At 35.6% G+C, this 17,852-nt stretch overlaps 1 protein-coding gene across 1 annotated transcript in view; it reads left to right on the top strand.

The window, feature by feature from the left end:
• Window positions 1-17,852, top strand: part of Acss3 (acyl-CoA synthetase short chain family member 3) — a 150,846-nt gene that overhangs the window by 74,028 nt on the left and 58,966 nt on the right. Inside the window, exons 6-7 of the mRNA XM_057758186.1 lie at window positions 2,560-2,640; window positions 2,719-2,814. Of these exons, the coding sequence (XP_057614169.1) occupies window positions 2,560-2,640; window positions 2,719-2,814 (177 nt within the window). The remainder of the gene's footprint in view (window positions 1-2,559; window positions 2,641-2,718; window positions 2,815-17,852) is intronic.

Genomic DNA, 17,852 nt, shown 5'->3' with positions numbered 1-17,852 from the left:
TGCGATCGATACCTCCTGGCAAAAGAAAAATATGTTTTCTCCAATAAGTCTCACTGGGTATTACCAACCACACTCCAGAACAGGGCCCATGCCTACATGAGGTTGAGCAACACAAAATGAACTCAATTTAATTTTGCAGACGTTTTGATTCATTTTTCTTTGTTTTGACTCTTTTTTTAAATTTTATTAGTCTTTTGCTTCTTTGCTTTGGCTTTTGTTTTCATGTGTGTTTTTCTTATCTTTCTTGTTTTTTATGAACTATCTGGATGGGAGAGTGAGAGAGAAAACAAAAATTGGGTTGGTGAATGGGTGGGGAGCATCTGGGAGGAGATGGGGAAAATATGATCTAAATAAATTGTCTTCATGGAATTCAATAAGATAAAAAAGACTTCCAAGACTATCAGGCAAAGGATTGGGTTCCACACATGGATACTTCTTCATATAAAGAAGAAAAATAAAAGACATTTTATGAACCTTCTGTGTTCAAGAATAGCAGAGTACCATCACTGCTCTCATAAAGCATTTCTTTCCTAGTAAATAAAATGCTGCAAGAGGTATTGTGAAAAGAAGCCTCTAACACATCATAACTGAAGTCGCTGCTGACTGTAATAGTACTCTCTGCTATAATATATGAAAACACACAGGATCCAAAAGAAACTGTATAGGTGTTTGCTTTCCCACAGACTGAAAGATTTTTAGGAAACAGTGTTTGAAAAACTATTAATACCAAATACAGCGAGTTCCTGGACCAGATTAAAACACATTTTCATTAGCAAAGGGAACTAATGAGCAAAGGAAGATAGGATGGAGTTCATCTAGAGTATTTGGATTTGGTGACTAAGTGTGTATAGAAAACTTGCTGGAAAGAGGCTTATAATAGCTAAGATTTCCAAGGTGAACAAGAGAGCCACTTCTTGTTAACCGTATCATAGAACATAGAAAATAGCTCACATGTGCCAATAAAATTGCTCCTGATGCTGGCCAAGAGACCAGGTGTTGGTGCAGGATGCAATATGTTCTCCAGTTTGATGCTATGTTTTATTGGAGGAACCCGAGGAGAGCAGCCATGGGAACAGCTATTGCAAAGTCAGTGCTTTGCACCCCACCCCCATTCTCCTGAATCATGCACTTGTGATAAAACTACAGAGTGGCACGGAAAATGTGCATCTTAGAGAACACCCGTTAATTAGGGCATGCTTACCCTTCTGAGTAGAATACTGTTTTGAAGAGAACAGTTCTAATGGTGTGCTCAAAGAGGCTACAAAGGGCGTGCGAATTTCATATTACTGTTATTACTCAGTAGGCATTTGATGGCTCCATGCATAAGCCATGTCTTATTGGCACTAATGACCACTGATGTTGATAATGGTGTAATAAACAGACCTAATTATTGTATTTATCATCCGTTCTTATCTCGGTGACTCACGTGCCCGGTGTTCAAATATTAATTTTCCATTGAGTTTGGATAAGTTTCCAGTGTTACGGGAAGGTACTGGAAACAGATTTGTGTAATCTATGCATAATGATGTAGTAGTGCCTTGATATGCCCCAAATGCAACATAAAACACATCTGTTAGCCTGAAGGCTAACCCGTCAGGATTTATTGTTCAGACTTCTAGAAATCATCATTAAAGAATTGTTCAATTCCCATATCTTGCCATGTGATTCCCAGTTAGCAGTGTAATCAGGCCTTAATTAGATTGAAACTTTGTTTCTTTTCTTTTTTTTTTTTTTTTTTTTTTTTTGGTTTTTCGAGACAGGGTTTCTCTGTGGTTTTGGTTCCTGTCCTGGAACTAGCTCTTGTAGACCAGGCTGGTCTCGAACTCACAGAGATCTGCCTGCCTCTGCCTCCCAAGTGCTGGGATTAAAGGCGTGCACCACCACCGCCCGGCTGAAACTTTGTTTCTTCTAAGCAGCCTATGTTATCACCTTTAGGAATAATGTTTTTTAGGGTTCTCTATTTTAGGCCAACTTCATTTAACTTTTTGTAAGATTTAATTTGGGTACTCTCATTTTTGTTCTGTTAATGCATTTGAAGTTGCAATACTGATACTCTGTGCTACCATTAAAATTGCATTGTAGCCCGGCGGTGGTGGTGCAGGCCTTCAATGCCAGGCACTCAGGAGGCAGAAGCAAGCAGATCTCTATGAGTTCGAGGCCAGCCTAGTCTACAAAAGTTAGTTTCAAGAGAGACTCCAAAGCTTCAGTGAAACCCTGTCTTGAAAAAACAAACAAACAAACAAACAAACAAAAAACCTGCATTGTATATTACTTTATGAAGTTGTATGTTTGCAAATACTGTTAAGGAAGTTATATAACGATGGTTTTCTATAAATGGAAACAATGAACGCAAACTCTTTGGGTTTTCTATTAAAGAATTCAAAGAAATGAAACTTCAAATACAATTATATGTAAGACTACATATGTATGAGTCAGTGTAATTTGCTGGTTACAGAACAGTGAATGATCTAAATGTGTGAATTTTATAGTAGAGTGAAGACAGTGAATCTTTTAGCATATTTTGTAAATGTTAACTTAAGTTTTTCCCGTCTCTTTCAGGGTGTGGTTAGACCCACTGGGGGATATGCTGTGATGCTGAACTGGACAATGTCTTCCATATACGGCCTCAAACCTGGAGAGGTAATTAGGATTTTACACTTCCACCACCTGGCCTTTCTCTGATGAAGACATGCATTTATTATCCTTTTATTTTTTTAGGTGTGGTGGGCAGCCTCTGATTTAGGCTGGGTTGTTGGACATTCCTATATTTGCTATGGGCCTCTTCTCCATGGAAACACAACGGTTTTATATGAGGTAACAAAATACAAGTGTTACTCTGTATGGAGGTCCTTGATTTTAGTGGGGTCCAGTTCTTGATGGGTAGTCCTGGGTAGCAATAGTGAAGTTTGCATGGTAGCAGGAAACCTTGTTACAGCTTCTTTCGTTTTAAAAATTATTTCAAATAGAAAAAGATATAAGAGAAATAACAGTTAACTGTCTTAGTTGTGTTGAAGAAACAGGTCAGTAAAAACAAAATTCTGGAGAACATAAAATAACAAGCTTTAGATATATCCCAGGAGATTTCTAGGTGGTGATTTCACAGGGATATTGATTTTAGAATCGTAAAAAGCATTAAAATAAAACAATCAACGAGATACACATTTTGTTATTTTGCAGAATTAGTGAATTTACAACACTCTTTCTCTTATTTTAAATAAATGTTTTCCATGGCTTCTAAGATCAAGTATGAATATAAAAAGAGACAAAAACCTGGAGCTACTAGATGAAAAGCTGAATGGTTAACCACTTAAAGACTCTGATATATTAATAAACGTCACCCTGAAATAAGGTTTCTATATATGTATTAGAGAATGCTCTTGTGTGTCTGTTTTCTGTAATCCTACTAGCAACTTACACGAAGACATATCAACAAACTCAGTTTTACAGTGGTTCTCAACCTGTGGATCATGACCCCTAAAAAGCATTGAAAACACAAATATTTACACTACGATTCATAACAGTAGCAAAATTACAGTTATGAAGTAGCAGCGATTCATGGTTGGGGGTCACCGCAACAATGTGAGAAACTATTATAGGGTCAATGCCTTAGGAAGTTGAAAACCACTGGATTATAAAATGGCTCTTGTATAAATGTATGGAGTACTACACCGCAGGAAAAATAATGATGTCTTGAGATTTGCAAATGGATGGATCTAGAAAACATATTGAATGAGGTAACTCAGACCCAGAAAGACAATTATCATATGTACTCACTCATAAGTGGCTTTTAGACATAAAGCAAAGAAAACCAGCCTACAATTCACAATCCCAGAGAACCTAGACAACAAAGAGGACCCTAAGAGACGTACATGAATCTAATCTACATGGGAAGTAGAAAAAGACAAGATCTCCTGAGTAAATTGGGATCATGCGGACCAGGGGAGAGAGTAGAAAGGGAGGGAAGAGGAAGAGAAGGGAACAGAGAAAAATGTATAGCTCAAGAAAATCAATTAAAAATTTTAAAAAAGAAGATGGCTCTAAGGGAAGGTTGTTTATTACTCTGTCTGATGACCAGAGTACAGACCACAGAACCCTCCTGATAGAAGCAGAGAACTGACCCCTACTCTGAGTGATCCTCTGACCACATGCACAGCACAAGATAGGCATAAGCAACACTTGTATACGTGCTCTTCGGGAAAAGGTAGTTTTTAATACTTTTTAAACATCTGGGTGTGATAACAAGCATGATTTTTTTCCCTAAATTATCATTTAATATGATATTCAGTTTTTTGGCAAAATCTAGTAAGATGAAAAATATAGAAATCTTTGCATACTCCTATCTAAGTGGAAGCATAATGAAGTAAGTGGGCCTACAGAAATGACTCAGCAGTCAAGAGACTTTAATGCTCTTGCAGAAAATTAGAATTTGCTTTCCCAGCAACCATGCCAAGCAAGTTAATACAGCTTATAGCTCCAGTTCTACGGTATCTCTCAGGCCCTCTGGTCTCTATAGGTACCTGCACTGCACAAATACACTTGAATATTCTTTCCTCCCTCCCTACCCCCACATAAGTAAAAAGAAAAAAAAAAGATTAAAATGCTTTCAAAACTTATGATAGAGAGGAAACAGGAAGATCATTAGTTGTGTATAGCTTTTGCCTCACATCTTGCCACATAACCTCCTATCACTTGAGCAAGCTATCGATACATTGCTTCCAAAGTATTCCCTGAATGAGGTGGCACAATCTTACTCTTTGAATTTTTTTTTTCCAGTTCACAGAAGAGAGACAAAGTAATTAATTAACCTCCAGAAAAGAAATGGAGGATTTTCAAACAGTTCTCTCAAACGACATGCTGAATTTTTGCATATCTTAAAAGCATCTTTTGATGTTTGAAGAGCTGCTGCATTTTTATAGTACTACATGTATAGTATTAAGTCCCCATGATACAATGATGGGACATATATTTTAGGAATAATCAGACATAAATTTAAGTATCTGACATTGTAGTAGAATGGACAGTTTCTCAATCTGAGGCTGCCTTCCATGCTGTCCGTCTCTCACTATGGAGTGAGCAATATCCAACTGAAAAATGTGGCATGGAGAAAAAGGTATCAGATTGTCTAGTCTAGATATGTTGTTACTTTAAGAACGGCCCATTCAACAATTGTAAAACAAACAAACAAACAAACATGTGAGGCTATTGTCTACTCTCATGAGATTCTCCTGCACACTACATCATTTTAAGACTCTCATCATTTTTGGTTGGTTAGTTTACTATCTCTGAAAAATCAAATAGACTTTGAGAGAAGTGTTAAAACATCTCACACTATTCCACTTTCCTTACAAGTGTTTTCATATCCTGCAGACTTGAGAGACATTCCGATGTCTGTAATATAACACATGAAATAATCTTGACACATCTGCTCCATACTAAAGTCCTTGCAATATTTAAAAAAGTTTTTTTTTATCAAGATCATCATTCCTTGAAGAAAACAAAATAAATTCTAACAACAAATGTTTACAATGAAATGTGACATTGCCTATTCAAATGTGACAAAACATAATTTATTAAGTTTTCGTGACTTTTAAGCTAACCTCAGACTTGAAACACTTAGAATAAGCAGATCTGATTTTGCTTTTGGCTTTCCATTATTTTTCTTATTTTTTGCAACATGTGCTAACTGTGTCAAGAGTGCTTACCTGTTTATCTTGGAATGATGTTTTCAAAAACAAGACAGAGGATCTATAAACTTCTGCTGAATGACTGACAAGAAATATTTAAATTCATTTTTGTAAATTCTGAATTTTTCTACTCCTTTCTTATATGGTCTCATTTTTTTCTGACCTCAAAATAAAACCTCTTTTGGCTTTTACCACTTCTAATTCTTGGATCTTCCTTTTATTCTGTACGAGCTGGACTCTGAGACTCTGAGAAATGCCCCTCTCCACACCACCTGTGCTTCATGCTCCTTCACCCAGGCTTCATCTCACTCTACCCTGGTTTCAGTCTGTGACACTTATGGAAGCTTCTGTCATCAGAGTCACTGTTGACTTCATTAGTGGCAAAGTCAAAGACCTTTGACATTCTGGTTTCGTCATCCTTCTCAGCAGCCTGAATCCATCACGACCAATATCTTTCTTCATTCTTATTTATTTTCCCCTTCCCTACTTGTGCAATTTATTTTTGCCCTGTGTGATTCTTTCTTTGTTGCTTATTCCATGCAAAATATTTTGTTGAGTACGTGTGTGTGTATGTAGTGTGTGTGTGTGTGTATGTGGACCAATGCATTTATTAAAGTTACTAACCAGATTATGTGTGAGAAGTTAATAGTATGAGCAAAGGCGATCCAAAGGCAGCTGCATCACAAAAATGCCCATCCCAGTATGATTGACAAGTTAAAAAAATGCAGCCTTCCAGTTCCTTGTGTGATTTTCATCCAAGTCAGCTGGTCAGAGATCTCTTCCATCAGCATATTTTTAACTGCTTTTCTTTCTTTTTCTCTTTTCTTATATATATATATATTTATTTAAAATAGATTTTTTATACACTATATTATCGTTTCCCCCCTCGACTGTCTTTAGACCTTCCCTTCTTTCCCACCCCTTCAAACACATACTCAGCTGGAATGGTGTCATCTCTTGAAAACTGGCTCTCTCTTCCTCTGTGCCTTGTATGTGGTGTAGTTGCCTACTGAGCTGCACTGATTGCAGAGTTGGCCACACTGCCCTCCAATATTCTGATTACATTTAGAAAGGTGTCCAGCCATTACAAAGTAGTCTTGGTACAGTACACAGTGTGTATTAAAGATTTCTTTATACTTTGGAAATTAAATTGAATTCTATTTCTCATTTACATTTTTTTCTCTAAAAACTGTTATCATTTTCTAGTCCTGGTTTCTCTCCCTTTGACCTAAAATTGGAACTATTAGTATTATTTGATAAATACTATGTTTTCATTCTATTTATATTTCTTAGATAATCTCCTTGTAGATTGGTTTAAGGATTACTATTTTAACTAACTTTCCCAAATCACTTTTATTCTTTCAGACTAACCTTTGTATTTTCAATTTCTTGTCAGACAACTGTAGATGCTCCATAGTACATTATGCTCACACAACATTAACTATTAACTAAATTCTCTCAAGTTCCATGCTTCCTGACAAAGCATGTTGCCATCAATATCTGCAGCAGTTCTGATAAGGTTACCTCTGTCTCTGCATTGTTCTTTCTTCTCACATTCTATTTAATTGATTCTACTGTCTGTGTCTTTTATTTCTTGGAAGTGTTTTCTCTTACCCATGTCTCTTGTAATATATCTAAAATTTCTTTTCAGTTGTGGTGACCAAGTAGGTTATCTTGGCTCATACTATGTTTGGGATTCTAATAAGATTTGTGCCTGGGAATTTAGTTGCATATTTTAAATAATCACTCTTCTGGTGTTGGTTCAGTAAGATGGTTCTACTTGTCACTATACTCTAGGTTGTTTCTACCCTAGTTTCTCTCTTCTTCCCTTTCCATCAAACCCTTGTCAATAATAATTAAGATAAAGAAATTAAATCAACAACAATGTATAAGTAAACATTCCCAAGTAAGAAATGAGCAATATTTACTAACTGCCTAACCCAAATACATTTTACATATTTTAAGTTTCCAACAGAACAAGATGTTCATTGTCTTGTGACACATAAACACATGCACTCACATGAGCATGTACCTTCACTATTCTTTAGCTAATTTAAATTATATGATAATGAAATTATATAAAAACTTTTCTTTGACCGTGTTGGACAATACAAAATCAGTAAAAAGATAAGTTGAAAATAAAACCATTGAAAACCAATAAATGTACTTTGTGAATAATCCATAGATTGCATAAATGTGCTTAAGGAAAATAAAATAAATGTACAACTGAATAAAAAAGATGATACAGCTATCATTTGTCAATATTTGTAGGACACAAAACAGTGCCGAGAGGAAATTCATCATACTAATAAGATATATTAGGAAATAGAATAACTCTCAAATGAAGACCCTAAGCCCCCATCTCAAGAAGTAGGAAAAGGAAAATAAGCCCAAGGAAATAGAAGAAAGGAATAATAGAGATAAAAACAGACAATAATGAAATTGAAAAGAAGAAGCCTGGAGAAAAAACCCACTGAATCACAGAGCGTTTTTTGAAATCAAATCGACGGATCAATACAAGTCTAAACGAGAAAAAGGAGACACAAACTAGCAATACAAAAGAAACAATATATCACTAATGATACAAAAGTTACAAAAAGGATCATAAACTCTACGGCCAACTTAAAATATAAATTTCATGACTCAGATGAAATGAGCCAGGTTTTTCCACACAATTTACCTACCAAACATGAACTCAATCCTTTTAACATCATTATTATTCAGAAAATAAAATTTGCAACCGAAAAATACTTGTAAAAAATCTTCAATCACAAATGGCTTTCCTGAAAACAGTACCAAATGTTTAAATAATTAATAATTCTTTAAAACCCTATCCAGAATTTAGGAAGAATGCACAAGATGACTAAGTTGAATTTGTTCCAAGATACAAGTCTCTTTTAATTCTTGAAAATCAATCAAATATGATATATTGTATGTGTCTATTGGAATCATTAGCTAAAGGATAAGAGTCATAAGTCATGCCTATTACTATAGAATCATTTGACAAACTCAATATCTATTTATAGTTGAGAATTTCAAGGGATAGTAATTGCATCCTTAACCTTAATAGAGTCATTTAAAATACATAACAATTTTTTTAATAAAAAAGAGATTGGAAGATTTTCCCCATAATTTTGGACGAAGCAAGGATGTCAATCTCCATGGTTCTAGTTGACATAATTATTGAATTTATAGCTAGTTCAGTACAACAGTATAAAGAAATGCAGGGAATATATATCAGAAAGGGATGACAAAAATCTGCATTTACAAGTTGTATGATTATGTAAGTGAAAAGTCACAAACTGAATAAAAATTCCCTCAGCTAATGAATTCAACCCAAACTTGGAAAACATGTAACTATACAAATACTTGCTGGGCTGCTGCCTTCTAGCAGTGAGTATTTGTGACTGAAAGGGGACAACAAAGATCCCAGGGGAGGTAACTTTGATCTTCACTGCATCACCATCCTGATTAGATGTGGCAATGTAGTTTTTATAAGAACTTCATTACAAGAGACAATGAAAGAAATGTCCATTGTTTATGTAATCTTTCCTATAATTGCTGGCGACTCTACTGTTTTATGAATCGTTGATCTATGAGCTAAAATATAAAAACCACAGCTTCAAAGCATCCCCCTATTCCTTTAAGAATATAAATCATTTGCATAATATAAATGATCCATCAGCACTTTCTCACCTACGTTTCCAGTCTTTTCTTAGGTTCCCGGCATCCTACTTTCTTCCTCCAACACCCCATAAAACCATGACGTAAATGGGCAGAAATCTGCCAGTAGTTGAATGTTTCCCTCTGCTAAGGTTCCATGTTCATCGTGCTCTGAAAGCCTAGTAGGCCTTTTCTGGAGGTACTGGCTCGTAAGTATTCTGTATTAAATGCCACAGCTTCTCAGTATCACATCTGCTTGGAGATTTCAATTTTTGCTTTTCTCAGCCTGACCGAAGTTATTTTTATTTTATACTTCCATTAAATCATCCAGATCCCTATAGCTTTGCAAAGGCAGTACTGTCATTCTGTAAATTCTGTGGGCAAGAAACATTTGTCATCTCTGCCTGGCACAGTGCTTTATGGGAAGTAGAAAAAAAATGAAACATTAAAAGATGGTTAACTGGCTCCGTGGACATGAAAAATGCAGGGATAGTTTCTACCTAATTGAACAATTTAAAATAAAGTTATTAAGGTAAAAAGAATCTTGATGTGTCTTTAGGACAGCAAACAAAAGCACAAAGACTTGTACAACTTGTGCCGCTCTTTTTAAATTCTAATTACCAGTTTTAAAACATATATTCTCATGGTGCCTGTGGGAGAGTGGTTCCAGGATCCCTTGCGCATAATAAAACCCACAGATTCTCAGGTTTCTATAAATAATGGTGACATGTGTGTGTGAAATAATCATATCCTTCCATACATTTCAAATCACATTTATATTTTACACAATAAATAATATAGTATAAATTATATGTAAATAGTTATTATTGTATTATCTAGAGAATAGTGATAAGAAGATATCTGTATATACAGCATAGATATTATTTCTAACATTTTTGATCCATGGTTATTTGAATTAATAAATGCAGAATCCATGGATATGAAAAGAGAATTGTATTTAGTGCTAGTTTAATTTCGTATTATAAGAAGTACTTTACTTAGGAAGCCATACTCCTATGTTTCAGTACTAAAACTATAGTCTTTATGCAGAAAGCACAGTTTATTAGATCACTGTCATAGTTTTCAGAGTGCTAACTTTTCTTCAAAATATGGGTCTATCAACATGATTGAAATTTCACTTTTATGCCTAGTAAGCCTTAATATTTCAAAGGCGTAGTGTTACAGTGAATTAGGGTTCTGGTATATTGTTCTCCCTTAGGGATGAATCCTGATTTAGCAAAAGTGATGTTCCAAAGTACTAAGAGATTTGCAGTTCATTATATGGCAAATCATCTGGAGGACAAGAGTCAATTCAGTAACAAAACCTCTTTTCTAATGCAAATAGCACATGGCATTTTACGAATGAATAATCAATGCGCTCTTTTATTTTGAAAAAGATAATCTACCATGCTCTAGAATTTAATTAAAATCTGTAAGTACATTAGCTGATGAAATTTTTAAGAGAGAAATAGTTAAAACTACATTGGTCCTTTAACATCTAGATATAAGACTATGATCTTCTAGAAAGAAGCCTGTTTCAACAATGACAAATGCAATAGACATTTAATAAGATTTTTTTTTTTAGTTCAATAAGTGGACTTATTCTATAGCTGCAGGGTGAAAACATAACTGGAAATGTCAGCATCCTGTTGATATCTACATTCATAATGCATTAATAAATCCCTCATTAAAATGAATAAACCCCTATCAATTTCCCAAATAGAATTCTAGGAGTAGCAATGGGTACTACTGTTTTCTGCTCTCTGTTCATCTCTCAAGGACTGCCTACACTCACTTGCTCTTTTTCACATCTTCCACCCTGTAGTTTGACCTTTCTCACCGTTGTTCCACAATGACTGTCTTTTTTGGTATCTCATAATCTCCATTTTCCCCAAGCCTGTGGGTATTTTCAATCATCATCACTTTTGGTAACGATATAATTTCAAAATGTGATCATCATCCGCTCTCTTTATTTTTAAATACATATATATGTGTGTGTGTGTGTGTGTGTGTGTGTGTGTGTGTGTAAGTCAGAAGTCAGCTCCCTGGATCCGTTGGAGCTGGAGTTTATAGATGGCTCTGAGCTACATGACATAGGCACTGGGAGCTGAATTCTTATCTGAATTCTTAATAAAAGTAGTTGGTGCTTTTAACTGCCATCTTTTGAGGCCCCAACCATCTCCTCTTGGTTTCTTTTTTCCTTTCTAAGACCTGACTCCATATCTCTAGTTATCCTTATATTCATTCATGTCACAGAAACTCATGAATCTGTCCTTTTTTCCCCGAAACATTTTCCTGTTATACAGCAGATCACATTTCATGTACACTTCCTCTTTGATTTCTTGAATGAGATCAACCCCATTGTATAGTAGTCCAGTAAATGTATGGTGCTGACTTGTTTCTTTGTCGCAGCCCCATTCATTTGTATGTTATTTTAGAGTGTTTGCTTGTTCCTTTCTGTTCTCATAGGGGCTAGGGGCAGATCATTTGTATTTTGCATAGCATCAGTGCAAACTTCAAAGCTAGCTCTTCAAATCCGTTTGTTTTCTAATAGATAGTTGTTAATAACATCACTGAGCAAAGATATAAAAAAATTGACTTAAAAGTTTTTTATTTCCCCGTAAAATAAATGTATAATTTTAACATTTTTTTGTCTAAACACTTCATGAATAACTTATTCAGATAGACTGCATTTTTATAGAAAAAGGTTTGCTCTTATTAGTTCATCTGAATATATTTAGAATACTCAAATAGTTAAAACAGTCCTTTACAATCCATTTTCATATTCTTGGGAGTAAATAAATAATTTCATATTCTTGAGAGTAAATAAATATCTTCTTCAGATTTCTAGTTTATTAATGGAATGTTGATTGAAACAGGCTTAACTTCAGCATCAAATGGATGAGGACAGATTATTTTTTTTTTATGGTAGCTCAATAACTGGCCTTCTCTCTCTGTGACAAACTATCTAAGGTAATCTACCTAAAAACAAGCAAAGAAATGTTATTTTTGGCTCGTGATTTCAGAGGTTCTAGTCCATCATTGCGTGGTTTGTTGCTTTGTGCCTTTGGCAGCATAATACAGAATGAAAGGGAGTGCATGGCAGCAAAGAAAGAGAAGAGTTCATTGTCAAAGAGTTCCCTCTAAGAATGTGATCCTAATTACCTAATTTATTTTCATAAGTCCACCCCCTGCCCTGGCCCTGAAAAATCAACGTTGTTTCCATCAGTTCCTATGACAAACATCAGGAGGCAATTGAGCCTTTCTCATTAGCTTTTGAGTAAACACCAGACCAAACTATAATAACTTAATATTTTCATATAGGAACTTTGATGCCTAAGTCACTCTAATAAAAAGTAGCAGGATATATATATATAGGCACATACACGGATATATGTTTTGGTCTGTGTTCGATTTATTGTTTGCCTACTTTTCCGGGCTGCCATCTGCAGAATCAAACCCAAGATGATTTATCAAAGATAAACATTCCTTGTAGACCTTCATCTTGGCTATGCATCAGTTGCAAGTGTGTGTCTTATACACACATTCCCATTGCAGAATACAGGGCACCCATGGGTCGTCAATGGCAGCAGCAGTGTTGCGTAGAAAGTCAGTTGACAATTCACTGCCTAAATTATTACTTAGGTTTAGTGGATAGTATTAGTTACTATTTATGTTAAATCCATCTTGAGGTTAAGCCATAAACTTGTTAGTATACTTGCTTTTGACAGAATAATTATCATTTCTGTATAATTAAAAATCTTGAAAAAGCTGGAGATGTAGTTTGTTTGATATTATATTTATATAGCATGAAAAAAGCTTGGGTTTGGATCCTCAGGACCACATAAAGCCATTATCCTTGGATACAGGAAGACCATAATATCAATGCTATTCTCAGCTTCATAGTGTGTGCGAGCCCAGCCTGGGCTAGCTGAATCTGTCGTATAAGCAAATGAACGAACAAACCTGAAAACAGAACTGCAATTCAGAAAACCCAGTTTACTCTTGCTTTGCATTGACTTGCATTCCACAGATCAGAGATCTGCAAATAGCAAGCCATCCTTATAAATTTCTTCAAAATTCCCTTCAGGCTCACTTGAGTGGAAGGCTATTATTGTTAATAATTCAATAATTAACTTTAAAGGAATGCACCCTACTCTGCCTTCTTGGACAGAAAATTGCTTGCAATTAACATTCTGGATTATTGCCGGGCGGTGGTGGCGCACGCCTTTAATCCCAGCACTCGGGAGGCAGAGGCAGGCGGATCTCTGTGAGTTCGAGACCAGCCTGGTCTACAAGAGCTAGTTCCAGGACAGGCTCCAAAACCACAGAGAAACCCTGTCTCGAAAACCCCCCCCCAAAAAAATTCTGGATTATTATTAATTATTATTATTATTAATTTTTTGTATGGAAATTTTAATATTTGCCTTTATTTATCAGTATGACCCTGGTTAAATTCACCGTCTTTAAGAATCCATTTCTCATATATAAAATGAGAAAGTTGGTACACACTCTCCAATTTCCATTTCTGTAACTCTTTTTTTAAATCATTGTATTTTTTTCAGAATGAAATATATAATTTGGCAACATATTTCAACCTTGATGTCTGCCATTCACTCTAGTTATTTTTCCGAAGTCACTGATACTGCTGAATTTATTTGAGAAACGGCTTTCGCTCGTTAAACCCGGATGGCATGACTCCTGACATTCCGTGTTTGTTTGGCTTCAGACAAAAGGCTTACCTGCTGCGACTCAGGTTTCTCATTTATAAGGATTAAGAGTAGCAAGCGTTTTGATAACTTAACTGATGAATCCGTGCAAAGCATGTAGAATAATTGGGAAATCATAATAATAAAATTAAAGTACAGGTGGGTCTTTTGACTCATTACTCAAAAATACCAAGTGCTTTTCTCCAGGACAGAATACCAAAATTAAAACATAAGCCATTTATTCTTCGGCAGTCCAGCCATTATAAAATGTGGAGTTTTTAAGTCTTCCACATGCCTTCCTTCGAAGCCTGTTTTTCCTTACAGAGTCGCAGTGGTCACCGGAGTGCTGGAGGCAACTCCCTTTGGATCCCATTATTTCTCTTCTAAGCCAAGCTAAAGGAACAGCACACCAGGCACTGCAAGTTCTTGGCTACCACCAACTTTGAAGAAAGGGGAGCGGTGTGGGAAACATCCCAGTGGTCGCCCTGCTCAAGGATCTGTCCTTTATGGGTAGAATTTTTGAGGGAAATAAGCATATCTTTGAAGCTTTTCATCTAAGAATAACAGCCCTTTGCATGGCTCACCACTACCCACATTTTTATAGCCTCCCACTTCCAGCTTTATTTCTAGTTTGGAGGATTTCGGAACACTCAGCTTGTTAGCCTTTTGATTGTATGCCCTTTTCTGAACTAATAGAAGGAATTGAGAGTTGAGGGGACCCTGCATCCTCTTTTTATAGACAGACTAGCATGAAAATAACTGTGCATTTTCCCATATTGCATAGGACACCCCTGGAATATGGTATGTGAAAGCAATTTAAAACTTCAAAGAAATATCATGTCATACATGAATATGACAGTATATACATGGGCAGGTAATTTGTGAATAAATTATGAATAATTCTAGTCATTTTATAGACAATGGCTTTAGGTTATTTTCAAGTATAAAAATTTCATAATTGAGAGTACTAAAGATGAGAACTACTGGACAGATGTTTTAGTAGATGAAAAACTTAGTAGCTCTCCCTAAAGTCTCTTAGATGACATTCTCTGGGATATCTGTTTTGTCCCAGATCTATAATTTCCATGAAGTTATGCTATGCAGTATTTTGCAAAATACTAGTAGTATTTCTTAATCCATCATCCCATCTTGGCCCTTAAAAAATACAATTGTTATCTGTTATCCTACCCATAGTTTAAATTTTCACATATATTCTCATTTTTAAATGTTTTCTTAAAGATAGAGCATGTTACTTCGCTTAACATGAGTAGCTGTTATTTAACTAACTAGCACACTTAGTAATCAACATACAGGCTTCTTGTTCCACTCATATAATGGAAAATTCCTTTTTTTTTAAATGTAGCATGTCATTATTCTGTTTTTCCGAGTGTGAAGTAATGAAAATGACTCAGTCACTGTGACTGGGTTTGTATAAGATCTTCTCAAATGAAAAAAATATATATATGCAAATCTGATGCCAGCATCTTTTAGAGTCTTCAAATGGCAGTTGGAATAAAGATGTTTGTTTTTGCATTTATTTTTTATATATACCCGTGTGGCATGTATGATGAAGCAAGCGAAAGTTTGTTATAACTCAATGGGCAATATTTATAGAAGCATATCAACACTGTTCTAGAAGCTGAAGGGGAGACAGATTAGGCATCAGATATGGTTTTTGAACTATAGGAGCTGACAATACAGTCAAGAAATTAAAATTAGTCTGAAGAACTTTATGACAAGAATTATGAATAATTGAGGGATTGGTGGGTTGATTTTACTTATGAATACGAGGAGATAGAAACACATTGGAGGTTGTCTGGGCAATGTTGGATACAGTGAGAGAATGTGGCATTGTACAACCTCAGGTACTTCATATATTGTGCTGCACTGCTCTAATAGAATTCAGAAAGCGTGATTAGTAAGGAACTATTAAACTTCTCTGTTAATTGCACAGACTCACTATTCACTGTGGATACAGAAAAACGTCTCAATGTTTCCCTCTAGTCTACGATAGCAGAGTGACTGAAAATCAATTAGCACAGATGAACACAGAGGTTAAAAAAAAGTCCTCCTAGAAGGTGTGAACTACTAGCTGTGCCAAGGATAAATGCTCTCTGTGAATACTGAGCATGCTAAATATGTCAGCCCTCTAATTAGCTTAGCACTGGGGTTACAGAGTTGCCAATTGCATGCTCCGTATCATTTACTTCATGCTAACACTTCCAGAAGTAAGATTCTATTTCTGAAGATCCGTAGATGCTAATCACCTAGATGGAAGCAATGGCTTCTTTCCTGGGGATTAGTCTCATTTTAAGACTCAATGTGCTTAATTCCAAGAGCTGAGAAAGGCAGGTAAAGAGGCAAATTGTAAAGATTAACAGTGGACAGCTTACAGCTATAGAGGGTACGTTTTCTTAGGGTTGCTTTAACAATATTCCACAGACTGGATAATGTGAAGAAAGCAGATTTCTCTTTCTCACTGTTTTGAAGGCTAAAGAATATGATCAACTTCTTGGAAGGCTTGCTGTTTATTTCCAACATAGTATATTGTTATACCATAAAGGACAGATAAATACTGTCCTCAAGTGTCAAAAGAACAGATAGGTAAGGGAACAAATCCACTCCTCTAAGCTCTTTGGGTAGCAACATTAATGTATTCATGAAGATGGATAGAGCTTCTACTGCCTAAACATCTCTTCAAAGGTCCCTTCTGCCACAGTCTACATTAGGTATTACATTTCTAATATCCAGCTATTATTCAGATCACACAATACCCCATGTATTTAACATACATGAATGTCTATCTCTCACACACACATGCACGCACATACCCTTGTATGCACTCAACTACTTCTACATAGAGATTTATTCCAATCCAAAGCCCTCAGTGTATGCCTGAAGCTCTCAGTGTAAGTTCTTTTTTTTTTTTTTTTTTTTTTTTTTTTTTGGTTTTTCGAGAAAGGGTTTCTCTGTGGTTTTGGAGCCTGTCCTGGAACTAGCTCTTGTAGACCAGGCTGGTCTCGAACTCACAAAGATCCGCCTGCCTCTGCCTCCCGAGTGCTGGGATTAAAGGCGTGCGCCACTACCGCCTGGCCTCAGTGTAAGTTCTGAACCCTGTGTGTACAATGTTTTTCCTATAAATAAACATCTATAATAAATTTAAATATATTAGTCAAATAAAATAAGAAATCATCAATAACTAGAAGACAGAAGTTCACTCAGAAATAGTGACATAAACAAGACCCGAAGCATGACAATATATCAATAGACATCCTGATGTGGAAACGGGAAAATTTGATGGGGTTCTACTCTAGACAAGGACCAAAGGCAACTAATGACAGGGATAAATCCCGCCAGGTTATTCAATAAAACATGGTCAGCTCTGAAGCCACAGATTCATATCCCCAGTCATTAAAGCTCTTTATTTGCTTGTTTCATGTTTCAAAATGTAGAAGACAAAGAAAAATTATCACTTTACCATTTCCATATTTTCAAATAATTCCTCTGTCTTGAAGGAAATTTTAGGGCATATATATATATATATATATATATATGTGTATGCCCTAAAATATATATGTGTGTGTGTACAAAAGTTAATTAATGCATTAGCAATATCTTTTCTGTTTTATACACACAGCATTATAAAAATTAGATAACCTACATTCTGACGTTTCCCATTAAATAATAGATCTTGGAGATAGATTTGTTTATGTGGTAGTAAATCTCTAGCTTAAATGTTGCAGGCCCAAATCCTCACACTTTGGTAATGGCATAGGACATGAAGTAGAAACTTAAC

Source organism: Chionomys nivalis, chromosome 25 (genome assembly GCF_950005125.1).
Source record: "Chionomys nivalis chromosome 25, mChiNiv1.1, whole genome shotgun sequence".
NCBI classification, from domain to species: domain Eukaryota; kingdom Metazoa; phylum Chordata; class Mammalia; order Rodentia; family Cricetidae; genus Chionomys; species Chionomys nivalis.
This window is presented reverse-complemented; position numbering and strand designations above follow the sequence as displayed.